This window comes from Macaca thibetana, chromosome 8, assembly GCF_024542745.1.
Source record: "Macaca thibetana thibetana isolate TM-01 chromosome 8, ASM2454274v1, whole genome shotgun sequence".
NCBI lineage: Eukaryota > Metazoa > Chordata > Mammalia > Primates > Cercopithecidae > Macaca > Macaca thibetana.
The window spans coordinates 89,957,126-89,973,491 of record NC_065585.1 but is presented as its reverse complement, the minus strand read 5'-3'; the positions used below and the strand labels follow the sequence as shown (position 1 = coordinate 89,973,491).

The 16,366-nt window shown below is 37.8% G+C and overlaps 1 protein-coding gene across 1 annotated transcript in view; it reads left to right on the top strand.

Moving 5' to 3' along the window:
* Positions 1-16,366, top strand: part of RP1 (RP1 axonemal microtubule associated) — a 273,274-nt gene that overhangs the window by 129,539 nt on the left and 127,369 nt on the right. Inside the window, exons 17-18 of the mRNA XM_050802339.1 lie at positions 1,020-1,219; positions 5,377-5,463. Coding sequence (XP_050658296.1) covers positions 1,020-1,219; positions 5,377-5,463 — 287 coding nt within the window. The remainder of the gene's footprint in view (positions 1-1,019; positions 1,220-5,376; positions 5,464-16,366) is intronic.

The window sequence follows — 16,366 nt, the reverse complement described above, 5'->3', positions numbered from 1 at the left end:
ATTAGTTCATTATAGCTTAGCAGGAATAATTTCATATTTGTTGGGCTTTTCATCATTGTCGGTAAGATCCTAAGTGCTGCCTAGGGCTGCGTATAGTTTCAAGCTACAGAATTAAAGGAAGGAGATCAGCTCTGGCTGCCTTTTAACCATTTGACATGAAGAACTTTTACCTCATCATCTTGGGTGTATAAGATTTCAAAGTGGAAATATCAGTGAAGAATTAAAGTGCAGTTGTTGGGGTACTTTCAGACAACCAGTGCAGAGTAGCATGGGAGATGCCCTCAGCACTGCCTGGCCCAATATCTCCTCAGATGAGACCACAGGCGAAAGGGAGTGTGAAGAAGACAGCCATTCTAGCTTGGGACGTCATGGCATTCTTTACAAACAGGAGTGGCTGTGTTTGGGCACTGCTGGTTGCTAGAGAATGCATTGTGAAACACAAGTGCTGTGCAGCCCTGCTCTCGTGGACAACTGCTCTGAGCACCTCAGGAACAATTTGTATGTGTGAAAATTCTCTTTAGTTCCAAATCCTTTCCATTGCCCACTCCAGTAAGGTATTTTTTTATTTTTTTGGAAATATTTCAGAAAATTTTTCTCTGCCCTCAATTTGTCACTTACTTATCGTATGTGAAAACAAGTTTTAATTCCCCCTTTTTATTACTTTATATGGTGGTAGTTCTATATAAAATATGTAAGTCAAGCAGGCAGCTTTATGAAAAATCTGTGGACATAGGACAGAAACTCCAGTTTGCCCTCCTGGGTAAGTGAAAGATTGCCAGGTAGGTCAGATGTTTACTGTTCGAATCCAGTTTACGTCGGTGGTTGAGTGTCAGTTGACCAGAACCTTGCTGTGAGGAGACAAGCACAAATCAGCTCCCTAGAGTCCTCACAGTGCAGTGCCTCCTACTTGCTTCACCCTACCCTGCCCAGTTTTCATGTCCTTTGGCTCCAATGTGACAAAGGATTCTGTCAGCCTGATGTTGTATCTGATCTGCCACTAATGCTTTATTCCCCCATAGAAGAAATCAGACGTTTCCAAAGTGGTAAGACTCTTCTGTCAGAAGATGAATGGAAGGTGTTAGTGCTGACGGGAAATACAGGAACTCGAGCCAATGTCACTCTCTGGGTGTATGGAGATAAAGGAGTCACTGGGCCAATAAGTCTTCGCAAGGACAGCTCAGAGCAGCTCTTCCTTCCGGGACAGGAGGATGAGTTTCAGGTAAACAACACTGTGATTATTTTCCTGTGAACATTTCAAAGACATTTCTGTAATGTAGAAGTGTGTGTGTGTGTCTCCTATTAAAATGGATCTCTGGTCTTTTAGAATGCCTGTAAGTTAATAATGCTTATTGTAACAATCAAAGGAAATATTTTTGCTCACATATCTTATTCGAGCAAGGAAAGTTGTAGAAAAAACTGCTTTCTTTAAAGACAGTTTATTTTAGTATATTTTCAAACCATGGGTTTGGAACTGGCCCTATAAACTACCAACTTCAACTCAATTTATAACCAACTTATATGCTGTATAGAGATTCTTCTGGTAATGAAAACTCTTCTTTTATATACTTGCATATACTTATAGATGTTGCTCAGCTGAGCTATACAGGTGTGAAATTATTTTCTTTTTATAAAATTTGTTTCATCTTTTTAATTAAAAAAGTCTTAAGAATGAAATAATTTCCTTAGCATCTTCACAGGCCATGTTTTGAAGCTCTGCCCATGCCCATTCTAATTTCTCTCTCTTTTACTTCTTAGAGTCAGAGAACACTGGGCTGCTTAAGTTTGCATGTGGCTGGTTGCCTCTCCTAGTTCCTCAGAGCTTTGGCCAAGTTTCAATTAGGACAATTACATTCCACTTCACTAATCCACCCTTCCACCCCCACTGCCTGTGAAAGCTCTTTGGTGCACTGTTAAACAGCAGTCATTTTCTCTGGAGGGTATTCCTTTTGCATCCTAAGGCTGACTAGAGAATAGAGAATGATTGAGGACAACTCGTGTTGCCAGGAACCCAAGGCTATTTGGGGCTACGGTACCTGGCAATCACTAATACCCAAATGGTTTCTAGATTTTCAGACCTAAGCCTGTCATTCTACTTTTGTAATCATTAAAGTTAATTTTCATTGAAGAAAAGCAATTGTCTGCAGTTGTGGAAGAGCACTTTGGCTCCTTGCATAGGCAACCATACCTTATATAAATACATATTTCAAAAGATTATTTGAAGATAATTGTTTAGAATTCAGAATGTGTGTGTATGGTTAGATCCCTAAGTCACCCCACAAAAGTCTAATTTTCCCGTAATATACCTTGTGGTATATGTATTTATATGCTGATAAATCCTATCAATGTTTTTCTGAAAAATTTACTTATGGTCAAATCTTGGAATGAATGGTATAGATTCTCAGTCTTGATGCACATTGGAATTACCCAGGGAGCTTTAAAAACCACTGATGCCTGATTCCACCTCCAGAAATTCTAGTTTAATTTGCCTGAGGTGCAGTCTGGGTATTGAGGTTTTCAGATGTTCCCCAACTGATTCTAAAGTGCAACCAAGGTTGAGAATGCTGGATATAGCACTAGACTGCAAATCAGGTAAGCTAGATTAGAGTCCTTGCTTCCCACATGTTAGTTATGTGACCTTGAATATGCCACTTAATTTCTCCAGGCCAGCATTATCTTTATGTATAGAATACAGGCAAAAATATCTTTTCTTTCTAAATTTTAAGGTAGTGTGATGACAAAAAGAGAAAATGTATATAAATTAAAAAGGGAATCCTATTGACATATAGTAAAACTCATAAACTGGTTAAGAACAGAAGCCTTGGAGTCAGAGACCAGGTTCAAATCACCCTTTCACTAGTTTTGTGACCTTAAATAGACTGATTATCCTTTCTAATCCTCAGTTTCCTACTTAGTACAAGGTAGGTAATAATACTTAAAAACCTTGCTGTGAAATTTAAAGAATGCCTGGGAAGGTGTGTGTCGTGCGCTGTACCCGGTAGATGGGAAGTGCTCTACAGGTGACAGATTGCAGGCACTAAGGACTCTTGCTCTGCTGGTAAATGGCTCAGGATATGTTTTCTACCCGCCTCTGTCATTTACTGTGAAGAGTGAATAGCTCTAGATTATCACCTCAGTGGTGGAGATTGGGGCTACATGTGGAAGCTCCCAGGAGCGTAGAGTCTTGTGGACTCCAGGCCAGCAGGATGGGCATTGCCTGGGAGCTTGTGAGACACACAGAATTTTGGTTCCCATCCCAGACCTACTGGATCAGAATCTGCGTTTTAACCGGATCCCCGTGTAATTTGTGTGTGCGCTAAAGTTTGAGAAGCACTGGCCTAGGGGTTAATGGGCTCTGGGACTGGGGCCTTGTGATAGTTTGAGAATCCTAAATTAGGATGAATTGACACATTTCTACTCTCTCTCCTCTGTGAGTATTGATTCTCTTGTTCCTTTTAATTGGCATCATTTGCCAGTTTTAAGTTTGTCTTTCATTCTCTTTTCCTTCTTTCCAGTCCTGAAGTGAGCATATAGCCATTTTTGAGGACAATGTGGGATATTTTATTAAACCTGGGTTCAAATTTTACTTTTGGAACTTTCTGTGTATCCAGCTGTGTATCCTTAGACAAATGACTTAACCTCTTTGAGTTTATTCATCTTTTAAAGTAGATGCTTAAAAGAGCCTTACCCTTCACAGGGTGACTGTGTGAATTGTCAGGGACAAGAATATCAAGTCTTTCCCGCCTGGCTGGCACAGAGCTGAGTAGCAGTTAGTTCTGCTCTTCTGCAGTGACAGGCACATAGGTATCAAGTCACATATGCTTGGTAACCAGACTGTTCAGATATCCCTTTATTATTTTCACTTAAATTGTGCAGAAAGGAAGTTTACACTTAAGTGCTAATGGATTCTTGGGACAATGAAAGGATATTTAAAGTGTGATTTACCTTTTAGAGACAAAGTAGCCTCAAACTGGAGGATAACTTCCTGCTTTCTCTGGGAGGAAGAGCTAGCCTCTGAGTTCTGCCACTGAAACCAGCTCTGGGAATAAGGAAGTGGGGGAAATTGGCTGTTGGGGATTAACATCCCTATTTTCCTTCTTCCCAGTTGACACCAGCATAATTTCTCTTGACCTGGTATTGAAACAGGCCCAGTTTTGTTCTAGCTGCTGCAGTCTGTAGGGGAAAGTGGTGGTGGGCACTTAAAAAAAAAGAATTGTAAGCATGGGAACTGGGTATGAAAGAGGAGTTCTGATAGTTTTTTCGTGATTTGACTGTCCCAGCTCTTTCAGGGTCTAGTCCATAGGTAGGCAATGTCTAGTCAGATATAATATGCAAGTGCCTACCTATTTATATCTCTAGTCTGCAGAGGTAGATTGGCACCTATAGCAGAAATAATGACAGTGGCTGTTAGGTAAGCCATTAAGTAATAAGGTGGTATATTACATTTAAAAAAAATTCTCACAGTTCAGTGACCTGGACATATTTTATTATACTAAAAATATCTGCTTATAAGTCTGTCTCCCTTGCTAGGCTGTATATTTCTCCAAGTTAGAGACAGTGCCGTCATTTTCATCTTTGCATACCTGTGGACTTGCATATTGTTTATTGTTTCAATATACATTTATTTAGTTGAACTGAAAATTTTATGCCATAAGCATTATGTGACCATTCTTACAGATAAAGAAATTGAAGATAAGAGAAGTAAAAAACCATATTTTACTCAGTTTACAACAGTCAGGCTCCCAGTTGAGCTCCAAGTAATTCCAAAGCCAGTTCTCTACAATGCTACCTTGGATTAACAAATACTCTTGGTCCTCATCAAAAACTAAAGCAGCACCCATATTCTGTGGGCAGGTTTGCTTCTCTTCCTTGAACGTAGAACATCTATATCTTAACCTAGGTATCATCAAAGACGACAGGATTTTCAGAGTACAAGGAAGTTCTAGACTCACGCTTTGCTTAAGCTTGTAGAAATCACCATATTTAGCTTTTCTTTGGTGAAAATTGTTTTTTTTTTTTTTATTTCTTAAAATACAAGCCCATCTTTCTGTCATTGGAACTCAGAAAGTGTTGGCTTCCAGTGAGAAATGTGTGGTAGTCGGAGAACTGAGCATATGTGTGTTCTTCATCCTGTTCTCTCATTTGACTCCTTCTGCATATTTTTAGTCAAGTCTCATGATATTTCTGTCTCATACTCTGTGTCTGTGAAGTTCACTGATTGTTTCTTGAGGGCACTTCTTTTCTAGACTCTGAAAGAATTCCTGAGAGCTTTTTAACTATTAGGAACAAAAAATGCATTTAGTGTAAAGAGAAAGAATTTTTTAATGTGCTTAATTTAAAACATTCTGATAATTTTTTTCTTCTTTGCATTTCGTTTAGGTTGAAATAAGGAGCATTGGAAACATATATAAGATAAGGATAGGACATGATGGAACCAGTGAGCAACCCGAGTGGAAATTGCAGAGGGTAATCATGTCACTTATTTTTTTCTTCATAGTTATTCTCTGATGAAAAGAAGCAAGCAGGCTATGTAAAGCAGTGAAAACGGTATTTTCCTAATTACAGATGCCCCTTCACTTACAGTGGAGTTATATCTCTCTAAACTCATGGTAAATAAAAAATATCCTAAGTCAAAAACGAATATAATGCCAGTGACATAGCAGATGGTTCCCTACTTACTATGGTTTGACTTAAGATTTTTCGACTTTATGATGGCGTGAAAGCTCAATAGAAACTGTAACCCATCATAGAAGTCATACAGAGCTCTCTGACTTCCCAGTAAACCCATCATAACCTCAAGAAATTGTAAGTTGAACTATGGTAAGTTGAGGACCATCCATATCATAAATAATGTGAACAAAATTTTTGTGGACATAACACTGTAAACAAATATGGTTCATCCTTGTGAAAGGTTTTTTTTTTCTTTTTTAAATAGCATATTTATGGTTATATTTGCAAAGGTAATATCTGTTCATAGAAGAAATCTGAAAAATACAGTGAAGTGTAAGAATAAAAATGAGTTGTTATTCATTGATCATTAGATGACCCCTCTGGTGGTGCATTTTTTTTTTTTTTTCAAATCTTTTTCTATGAATCTCTTTCATGGTTCCTTGCAGTCTCATGTGCTTTCTCTCTCTCAGTATAGATATAGATACATACACACACACACATATCACATATATTTGTGTAAAATCAATGTAAAATATAGCCATGTGCCACAGAGTGATATTTTGATTAGCAGTGGACTGCATATACAATGGTGGTCCCATAAGATTATAATGGAGCTGAAAAATTCTTACTGCCTGGTGATGTCATAGCTGTTGTAATGTCCTAGTGTAATGCATTACTCATGTATTTGTGGTGATGCAGGTGTAAACAAACCTGCTGTGCTGCCAGTTGTATAAAAGTATAGCATATTCAATTATGTACAGTACATAATACTTGCTAATATAAGCAACTGTTACTGGGATGTGTTTTTATATATATATAAAAAATATATTTTCTCTATATACATATAATACCATATACTTTTAATCACTTAGAGTGTACTCATTCTACTTATTAACAAAAAGTTAACTGTAAAACAGCCTCAGGCAGGCTTTCAAGAAGTATTCCAGAAGAAGGTATTGTTATCATAGGAGATGACGGCTTCATGCATGTTGTTCCCCTGAATATCTCCCAATGGGACAAGATGTGGGGGTGTAAGGCAGTGATATGGGTGAACCTGACACTGTGCAGGCCTAGGCGAATGTGTATGTTTATGTCTTTATTTTTAACAAGAAAACTTACAAAGTAAAAAAGAAAATTTAAGTAGAGAGCCAGGCACAGTGGCTCATGTCTATAATCCTAGCACTTTGGGAGGCCAAGGTGGGTGGATCACGAGGTCAGGAGTTCGAGACCAGCCTAACCAACATGGTGAAATCCTGTCTCTACTAAAAATACAAAAATTAGCTGGGCGTGGTGGTACGCGCCTATAATCTCAGCTACTTGGGAGGCTGAGGCAGGAGAATCGCTTGAACCTAGGAGGCGGAGGTTGCAGTGGGCCGAGATCTCACCACTGCATTCCAGCCTGGGCAACAAGGCAAGACTCTATCTTAAAAAAAATAAAATAAGTAGAAAAAAAGCTTCTGGGCTGGGTGTAGGGGCTCATGCCTATAATCTCAGCACTTTGGGAGGCGGAGGCGGAACGGAACACCTGAGGTCAGGAGTTCGAGACCAGCCTGGCCAACATGGTGAAACCCCATCTCTACTAAAAATACAAAAATTACCCAGGTGTGGTGGCAGGCACCTGTAATCCCAGCCACTCGGGGGACTGAGGCAGAATTGCTTGAACCTGGGAGGCGGAGGTTGCGGTGAGCCAAGATCACACCATTGCACTCCAGCCTGGGGGACAAGAGCGAGACTTTGTCTCAAAAACAAAAAAAAAAACAAAACAAAAAAACTTATGGAATAAGGATATAAATAAAGAAAATATTTTTGTATGACTGTACAGTATGTTTGTGTTTTAAGCCAAATATTATTACAAAAGAGTCAAAGGGTTTTTTAAAAATTAAAATTTTAATTTATTATGGAAGAAAAAAATTTTTTATGAATTTAGTGTAGCGTAATTATACAATGTTAATGAAGTGTACAGTAGTGTACAGTAATATCCTAGGCCTTCACATTCACTCACCACTTACTCACTGACTCACCCAGAGCAACTTCCATCCTGCAAACTCCTTTCATGGCAAATGCCCTATACAGGTGTACCATTTTTAATCTTTTATGTTCTATTTTTACTTTACCTTTTCTATGTTTAATAAGTTTAAATTTGTAAATACTTACCATTGTGTTACAATTTCCTATAGTACAGTAACATGCTATACAGGTGTGTAGCCTGTGAGCAATAAGCTATACCATATAGCCTAGGTGTGTAGTAGGCTATTCCATCTAGGTTTGTGGAAGTGCACTCTGTGATGTTGACACAATAATGAAATTGCCTAACAATGCATTTCTTGGAAAGTATCCCCATTGTTAAACAACACATGAATATATATAAAAACATATGTATAAATACCTTAAGTATGTACATATAAATACATGTATATATATGTTTATATGTGCTTTGCCCTTTTAGTGAAATTGAATCATTCTATGTATGCACTTGGGGATCCTGGTTTTTTTATTTTTTATTTTTATTTAATCATGGCAGTAATAACAATAATAATAATAATACTGAGTATTTGTTGAGTGCTTAACATATGCCACCTACCTTACAAATACCATTGTATTTCTGCGTGATAGCAACTCTTTGTTTTAGGTACCATTAATATTCTATTTTACAGATGAGGAGACTGAGGCTTGATAAAGTTATTTGCCTGAGGTTCCTCAGTAAGTGGTCTTATTGTATGTTGGACTCCAGAGATTGAGATCTTAAGCACTATCATTGGACCTTAAGTTTATTTTCAAAAATAGATGGTAATTAAAATCTTAAAAGCCTTGAGATTTCTGTATGGAAGCACTAGATTATAGTGGAGTCAGATGAAATGGTTTGAATCGTAGAACATCTTTCTGGCTTTAAATACGGTATCTGTCACTGGTTCCTTTACAGTACATGATATGTTATTCCAAAATGCTTGAGGTTTAAAATTTGGAATACCACTGATAGAGTCTAGCAAAATATTTCTTTCTTTTTAAGTGTTTCTTAATTTTATCTGTGATTTTTATTATTGTATCTTTGGTTGTATAATGAAAGTAATTGAGAAAAATGTTAATTTAGCTGAAATATTTATTGTAGCATTTCTTAGCATATGCCTATATAGTGAAATGTTTTCTAGTCGTACAGGAACAGGTAAATATGTTCCAGTCAGTAAGTCAAGAAATTCCTACTTAGCACCTAATATATGCCCTGCATTATGCTAGACAATATGGAGGATTTGAGGAAACCATTTGGTGACTTTAAAGTTTTCTATTTAGAAGCATTGAAAGAATTTGAAGAAGAGAAAAGCAATCACCTTTTAATAAGATGCAAAAACCATGGAACCTGCAAAGTGTAGTAAAATCACAAGCTCTGTGCCTGTGAATTACTGGGAAAGGCGAGTCAGAACATTTTAAAAGAAACTTACCCTTGAGTTAAGTGGGCCTGAAGTCAATAGTATGGCTTGTGCTTTCTCTGGGGCCTGTGAGTGAAAAAGTGGTTGAGAGGCATAGCAACATCACTATGTAGTGATTCTTCAACTGGAGGAAAAAAAACATCCCCAGCAGAAGCCATCCAAGGAAGGAGCACTCAGTCCTGGGAACCAAGGGAGGGGTCATCCATTCCTCTGGTCAGTGGCAAAGGCTTCTGTGAAGAGTAAAGTGGGTAGAACATTAATTAATTGATTGAATTGAGCAGCTCGAACTGTCATTACCAAAGCAGTGTAAGAGAAGGGACTTTTCCTGTAGAGTACTTTACTTTTTATTGTGAAGTGATTTCAAATTTATTTAAAAAATTGAAAGAATGGAACAAAGAACTCAAATTTCACCCAGATTCCCCATTGTTAAGGTTGCACCCCGTCTACTTTGCCATTCCGTGTTAAAATGTATATATGTATGTGTGTTTATGTGTGTGTTTTAATCATTTGACAAATATTTACTGACATGATGTCCACTGATTCTTAAGCTATGTAAATATCTTATTCACCATAAAATTTTTACCCACTAATTTTAGGATCCATTGATGATTCTTGCCTTAGTCAGTTATTACTATGATGGTTGCCAAATGGTGATTTTTATATTCTATTGTTATTTCTCTACATGTTAATTGGCATTCTACTACAAGGTAGAACTTCTTCCTTCTCTCCATTTCAAAATTTCATTTATTTATTTATACCAGCGTGTACTTGTAGATCCTTATTTTATTTGATGGGCTAATCTTTATTAACATAATTTACTTTGATGCTGAAACCATCCTTCATTTTTTCCTGTAAGCCCCTATATTCTTTTCACTTGTCACTGTCCGTTCTACGAGGACTTCTTTACTTTCTGATTTGAAAAGTTGTTTCAGGCTTATCTAGCACTTTCTTTTCCCTAGCCCTGGAATTACGTATTTCTCAAGGAGCCCTAGTTTAATTTAGTGGAGAATGTCTTTTAGACACCAGTATTTATGTGAGCCATTCAGATAAGTTACTTTCCCCACTAATGCCCACTCACCTCAGCCCTGAGGCCACTTCCCATGATGTGAAAAGCCAGCCATGCTTCTGCTTTCCCAAGATGCTCCCCAGTAAATGTTTCCAGTGTGGAAAACACTGAGTTTCCCACATGAGTTTTGGAAACACTGAGTTTTTCATTCCTCTCTTGGAGCGTCACAATGCAAATAAATATAGTAAAGACTCTGGGATGCCCTGTGGTAAGGAAGTCTGTTTAACAGCATTTCCAAAACTAAATTCACCAAGGGGGCCATATTTTTCAGGTAAAATCTATTAACATTCTATGAAAGGAATACTGTGCATTACTGTAGGGGTTCGAGGCATTTGGGGTTTGATTTAGGAAAAAGATATGACTATGGTGCAGAGGCAGTAGCACACATTTTATTAGCACACAACATCACCTAAGATGTTGTGACAAGGTTGCATATGGAGGAAGTTCCCTCCAGCAGTAATCTGTCCAGAAGCCACAGTGCAGGCCTATACTCAAAAGGGGAAGAGGGCAAGGGAGCTCCCTAGGGAGCCTAGGTGATGCCTCTGAGTGCACAGTGGGGACATGTGTCAGAGAGCCCCAAAGGGATGGTTATGAAATATTGCATCCTAAATATGTAAAATAATTTGTTCCCCAATGAGAAGCAAAGTGTCTATTTGCAAAGCTGAAATAGTTTCCTTGTGTTTGAAGGATCTTTACATAGACTGGAATTTGTCAGACACAAGCTGTTTGACCTTGTTTAGGTAGAGTCACTTGATGAATACATAGACCTACAAATATTTTATTACCGTCTCTTGCGGTCCCATTCAAGCATATCGAAAAAATTCTGTATAGATGACTACCATCTTCTGTCTGATAATTAAACTCCAGTCATTATTTCTTCTCTCAGTATTTCACAAATACACTGGAAGTTTATTGCTATACAGTACAAAATTTTATTCCTCCACATGCATTTGCTCAGTGGCAAAGTTCAGTAATCTTTATGTCTTTTATATAGTCTTCTTAATCAGTATTTCCCTTTTGTTATATTGCATGGACTATGCTAGTCAAATTAGCTTTATATTTTAGGACAGATTAGGACCAAGGCAAGTTTTAAATACATAGATTTAAGTGTGTCAGGGTGGGAGAGAGCACATCAAGTTTCTCCTTGGACTTTGGTGCTAGAATAAACAATAGCACAGATGTATAAAAGTATACATTTGTACTCATTCAGAAAACAATTGTACTCGTATTCAAAGTATGTTATCAAGTATTACTAGAAGAGTTGATAAGAGTTGGAAGAGTTCTGTTGGTCATTTGAGCATGCCAACATGACTAAGATGCAGTTCTTGTCTTCAAAGAACACATCCCACCATTAACCTAACTATAAACCAGATTGTGCTTAGTTATCCATAAAGTTGTCATTGTAATTGTCCCAGTGAAAATGGCACACGCTGTCTCTACATCTGTCTTCCAAAAGATTTATGGAGAGAACTAAATTGATTTCTCCCTTTTCTCAGGTTCTGAGCAGGAAGGTTGGGTAACCTGACCTAGATGTTATATTCTCATTGCTGAATTCTAACATGTTAATTCAGACATTGTAAGTACCACCATCTGTCTGTTCCAGTCAACTATTTTTAGGATATGTATTTAACCACTTGGTTGAAAATTTTTAAAGTAATCCAGGAATTTTAAGTTTCTAAGAAACAATAATGAGTTTTTATGGTAATGTTCTCTTGTGAAACAACTAATATTTGCTGTTGTAAATCAGTAGGGGGAGCTCAGCAAATGAACTTTAGTTTCTATTGAAGGCATTCCTAAAATTATTCCTATTCATTTAGGAAATTAAAACAAATGCTGAATATTTTATGTGATAAAGACACTGCTGTTTCCTTTTCCTTTATTTTTTCCCCAAGCACTTTGTTTATTTGTTTGTTTGCAAGGAAAATGAATGCATGTTTCAGTGAAAAAATGGTTTTGGAAATTCACCCTTTTTCTATTTCTCATCTATCCCACCATAAAGTTTGGCCTCGAAGTTTAATGTTAGTGCACTTTTTCTCAGCCGTATCGACTCTTTCATAGTACTCACATTTGGCAATTCTGTATCAGAGCTAAGGCAAAAGTCAAAGCTTTGGGTCTTTTTAGTATTGATAGAATAATACTAGATGATGCTTCAGTCTGAAAGCCAAAAGAAAATACTATTTCCAAAAAGGAAAATGATTGGTTTTACAGTGACCAAAGGCTGCCTTTTGTGGACTTGGAAAATCTGAAAGTCTGCCATTATTAGGACATATGCCATGAGGGTTCCCTCCATTAATGATCAACCGTTTATAGCCAATAGCTATTGTTCATCTTGTGATGAACAATGCAAGCACTTATGGAATGCTATTGTTTGGGGGAAGCTGTTGTTTCTAAACAAGATTTTGTTGAAATTTTTCCCAGTGTCCCAAATTAAAATGGGTGAAAATCTAGTTTTTGACATAGCATTTTGAGCAGGGAGCACCTGCCCATTTCATGATACTCTGGTACTTTGGGGCTTTTGATCTAGTGGTGGGTCATGTGATGTCATTCAGACTCTTAAACTTGTATTCCTTGATCATACTTCAGAGGCCTTTGAGAAGGTCTGACTTGCTATTTCAGCCATATTAAAACACATTAACCAACTGTGCTGTCTAGCATTCAAAATACAGTTGTAGAATATTAATCCAAGTGACCATACTGATTTCAGGTAATGGGTAGCTTGGACTCAAAACCAGATGGCTGTAACTGAACATAGACAGATAGTAATTAACTTTGAATATTGAAGAAAGAAAGATAAGAATACATTTTAGCAAATGCTGTTAAAACTAATAATTGTTTTTAAATCTTAAGTTTTCTATTTTTTTCTCTCTGGAATTGACTTTGACTCTTTCAAATTGAGGTAATAAACTTTACAGTTGAAGTCAAAAGACTCAAAAGATGTTTAATTTCTAAAAATTTAAAAAACACTTTTTCTCTAGGTTTTTCTTGTTGTACAATAGGGCTCAATGGTACTTGGTATCTCACAAGTTGTGAATATTGGTGAAAAAAGTAAATAAAACATAATCAGACCTTTTTGATTCCCTCATTCAACCTGCTCTCCTTCAGTCTTGTTCATCTGAGTAGATGGTGTCACTGTCTACCTAGTTATATAAGCCAGAATCCTACAAATTTTCCTAGATTGTTTTATTTCCCTTCCCTCCAAAATCCAATCCCTCAGGAATCTCCTGCTGACTCTATTGCTGAAACATACCTCAATTTTGTCTATTTTTCCTCCATCTTATTACCATCACTTTACTCCAAGTTGCAATTTTTTCTCTTCTCTCTGCTGTAAAGGTCTCCTGTGATAGCCTTCCAGCTTCTTTTTCCCCCGGCTCAGTATCCAGATTTCAAAGAGCAGCCAGAGTGATCTCTCATAAACATCAGTCAGATCATGTCCCCTCATGTAATCTGCCCACCTCTTTCTCTGCCCCTTCTCATGCTGTGGAAGCCACACTGGTCTTCTCCTGCTTTAGAGGTCCTTTGCTATACAATCTCAAGGGAGCCCACGTTTGCTCTTGATCACATCAGCATGGTTTATTATCTTTATAACACATCCCTTATCTGACATTTTACATTTGTTTATTGTCTGACTTCCACTAGAAAGTGAGTGACTTGAGAACAGGAGCTTTGTATTTCAGTGTTATAATACCAACTCCTAGAGTATTGCCTGTCATACAGTAGATGTTAGATAAACATTTGTGGAATGAATGAACAAATAAAACACATTTTGTTTATTTAACACGTATTTATAATATGTGAAGTACGGCTGGGTACAGTGGCTTATGCCTGTAATCCCAGCACTTTGGGACCCCAAGGCCAGAGGATCTCTTGAGCCCAGAAGTTCAAGACCAGCCTGGGCAACATGGGAAGACCCCTGTCTCTACAGAAATGCAAAAAAATTAGCTGGGTGTGCTGCAGTGAGCTGAGATTGCACCAGTGCACTCCAGCCTGGGTGACAGAGTGAGACCCTGTCTCAAATATATAGCCTGGAGAGTCTTGGAGGTTTGACCCATTCACACAGAATTAGCGGCGAGATAAGGCCAGTGCCCCTTCTCTTGGCCCATGGCCTAATGCCCTCTCCAATGTCTGGGCTGCCTCTGCAGCACATTTGCTATACATTAACTGGATAAATAAGCTCAAATAGAATAGGAATTCTCTCGAAACTTTTTCATCATTCTAAGTCTTTGAATTGAAGTGGGTCATAGGTTTTGGTGAATTTGTTATTATTTTAACCTACTGCTGGTTAATATGATATGGTAACCTACTTGATATGAGCCCAAGGCAGTCCTGAGATTAGCAAAATTAGGTAAGAAATGCCTTATTTTTTTGAAGTTTAAAAGTATCTCATAAATATTTCTAGTTCCTTTTCATTTCCAGTTACCTCTTCACTTCAGGGTTCTAGAAAGAACTGCATAAAGGAAAGAGCAAGTTCTGAAATGCAGTAAGAAAAATAGTTTGTTTTTGAGGATTTTCTAGTTCAGTGAACAGCAGGAAGCACCAGCTTCTTTTGACAAAATCTCCAGGCAAATGTTTAATCTCAAAAGACTCCAATAGTTTATAGAAACATTCTCAAAGTTGTGCCAGCTTATTTGAACCAAAGATAAATTCATGTATTTGATAGTCCCTCAGTCAGTTGTAAACACCATAGTTGGTTCCCCTTGTACAGTCCTTGTAACAAATAGGGTGTTATCACAAGGCACAGGATGAGAAATAAGGACATTTAGAGTCAAGCTTTGACTTTGTGTCTGATTTGCAAGAACACTTAAAATGTTCTCTGTTAACACATTTAAACCTTATTATATTTTCATATTTCTGGCTATACAAAGAAAATATTAATGACTGACATGACTGCCCCATCCACCATCCCCAGTATCAGATCTTATAGAGTACTGTAAATACTTTGTGTCCAACAAATGTGTTGGTGACTATTTGCCTTTACTTTTTCAGAAAAAGCTTTGTGTGTATGGAATCTGTAATGAAAGTAGAAGTATTTTTTGTTTTGTTTTGTTTTATAGAACAAAGGTTTATGGTATTTCAGAGTAGGATTTCTAAAAGGATTTTTTTCTAAATCCTTTCTCATCCTAATGTATTCTTTGTGTTCTAACCAGTGTTTATCTTGCATCCACTGTTAAGCAGACAACTGGCCACATGGGTAGCTCTCAGAAAGTATTTGTTGACTCTGGTTCTATATCATTTCTCTTCTAGGAAAAGATAAGATTATTTTATTTATTTTGTTTAGGATTAAATGAGATGTGTGAAGAGTGTTTTATTAAAAAGGTAGAATACAAATATAGATGGTGGCAATTGTTGTTGGTTATTAATTACATTTAGTCAGGATGTGGAGTGAGGCTATGGCAAAGGGCAGTTGGCTCATTCTGCCCTCGCAACCCCGAGTCTTCTGGCCACAGTGATGACCTTTCTTCTGACCCAACTGGACCTGATCCTTGCTCCATTGATATCTAGGTTGACATTAAATGCAGGCACTAAGAACAATTAGAGAAGGGGCTCGGGGAGGACATGAAAGAAGAGGTAAAGCCTTTGAGAGGAGTTGGGACAGTGCCAGTCTTTATAGTTTAGAGAGGAATGGCCTCCTTTTTCTTAAAAGCTCGTGCCTGAGGTACAAAAGACCAGAATGGGAGCCATTTTAGGGAAAGCAGGCAAGGATTGCACAGTGATCTAGGGGCCTAGGAGACTGGAAGTGCTGGAGAGCTTTCTTGGGAGGATGGGATGAGTGGGAGACCTAGCTCAGAGGACAGCTTTGGGATTCCAAAGCTTTGGAGATTTCTTTTTTTATTTTGTTGAAGTTAGAGTTTTTGCCTTTTGTTTATGAACTCCTTGACTGATGGGCTAGAGAATTCATGGAGGGGCCCAGGAGAGAGGAAGCAGGAGAAGCTACTTCAGACTGGCTAAGGGGAGGAGAGCCAAAGGAGACCACTAGTTGTCTTCCCAGATGGTCGTGGTCAGCTCTCCCAAGTACAGTAGGAGTCAGGGAATTGGATTAGTGTTTCTCATTCTGGTAATAGAGAACTGAACATTTGGCTGAAGTGTTCCTTGTGCAGCCTCTAGGAGGTTGTTAAAGAGTGAGGAACCACAATCCCAAATAATTGTTCAGAATTCTGATCTCTAATCTCTGAGATTAATTTTGACACTATTATTATTAATAACAATAAACGTG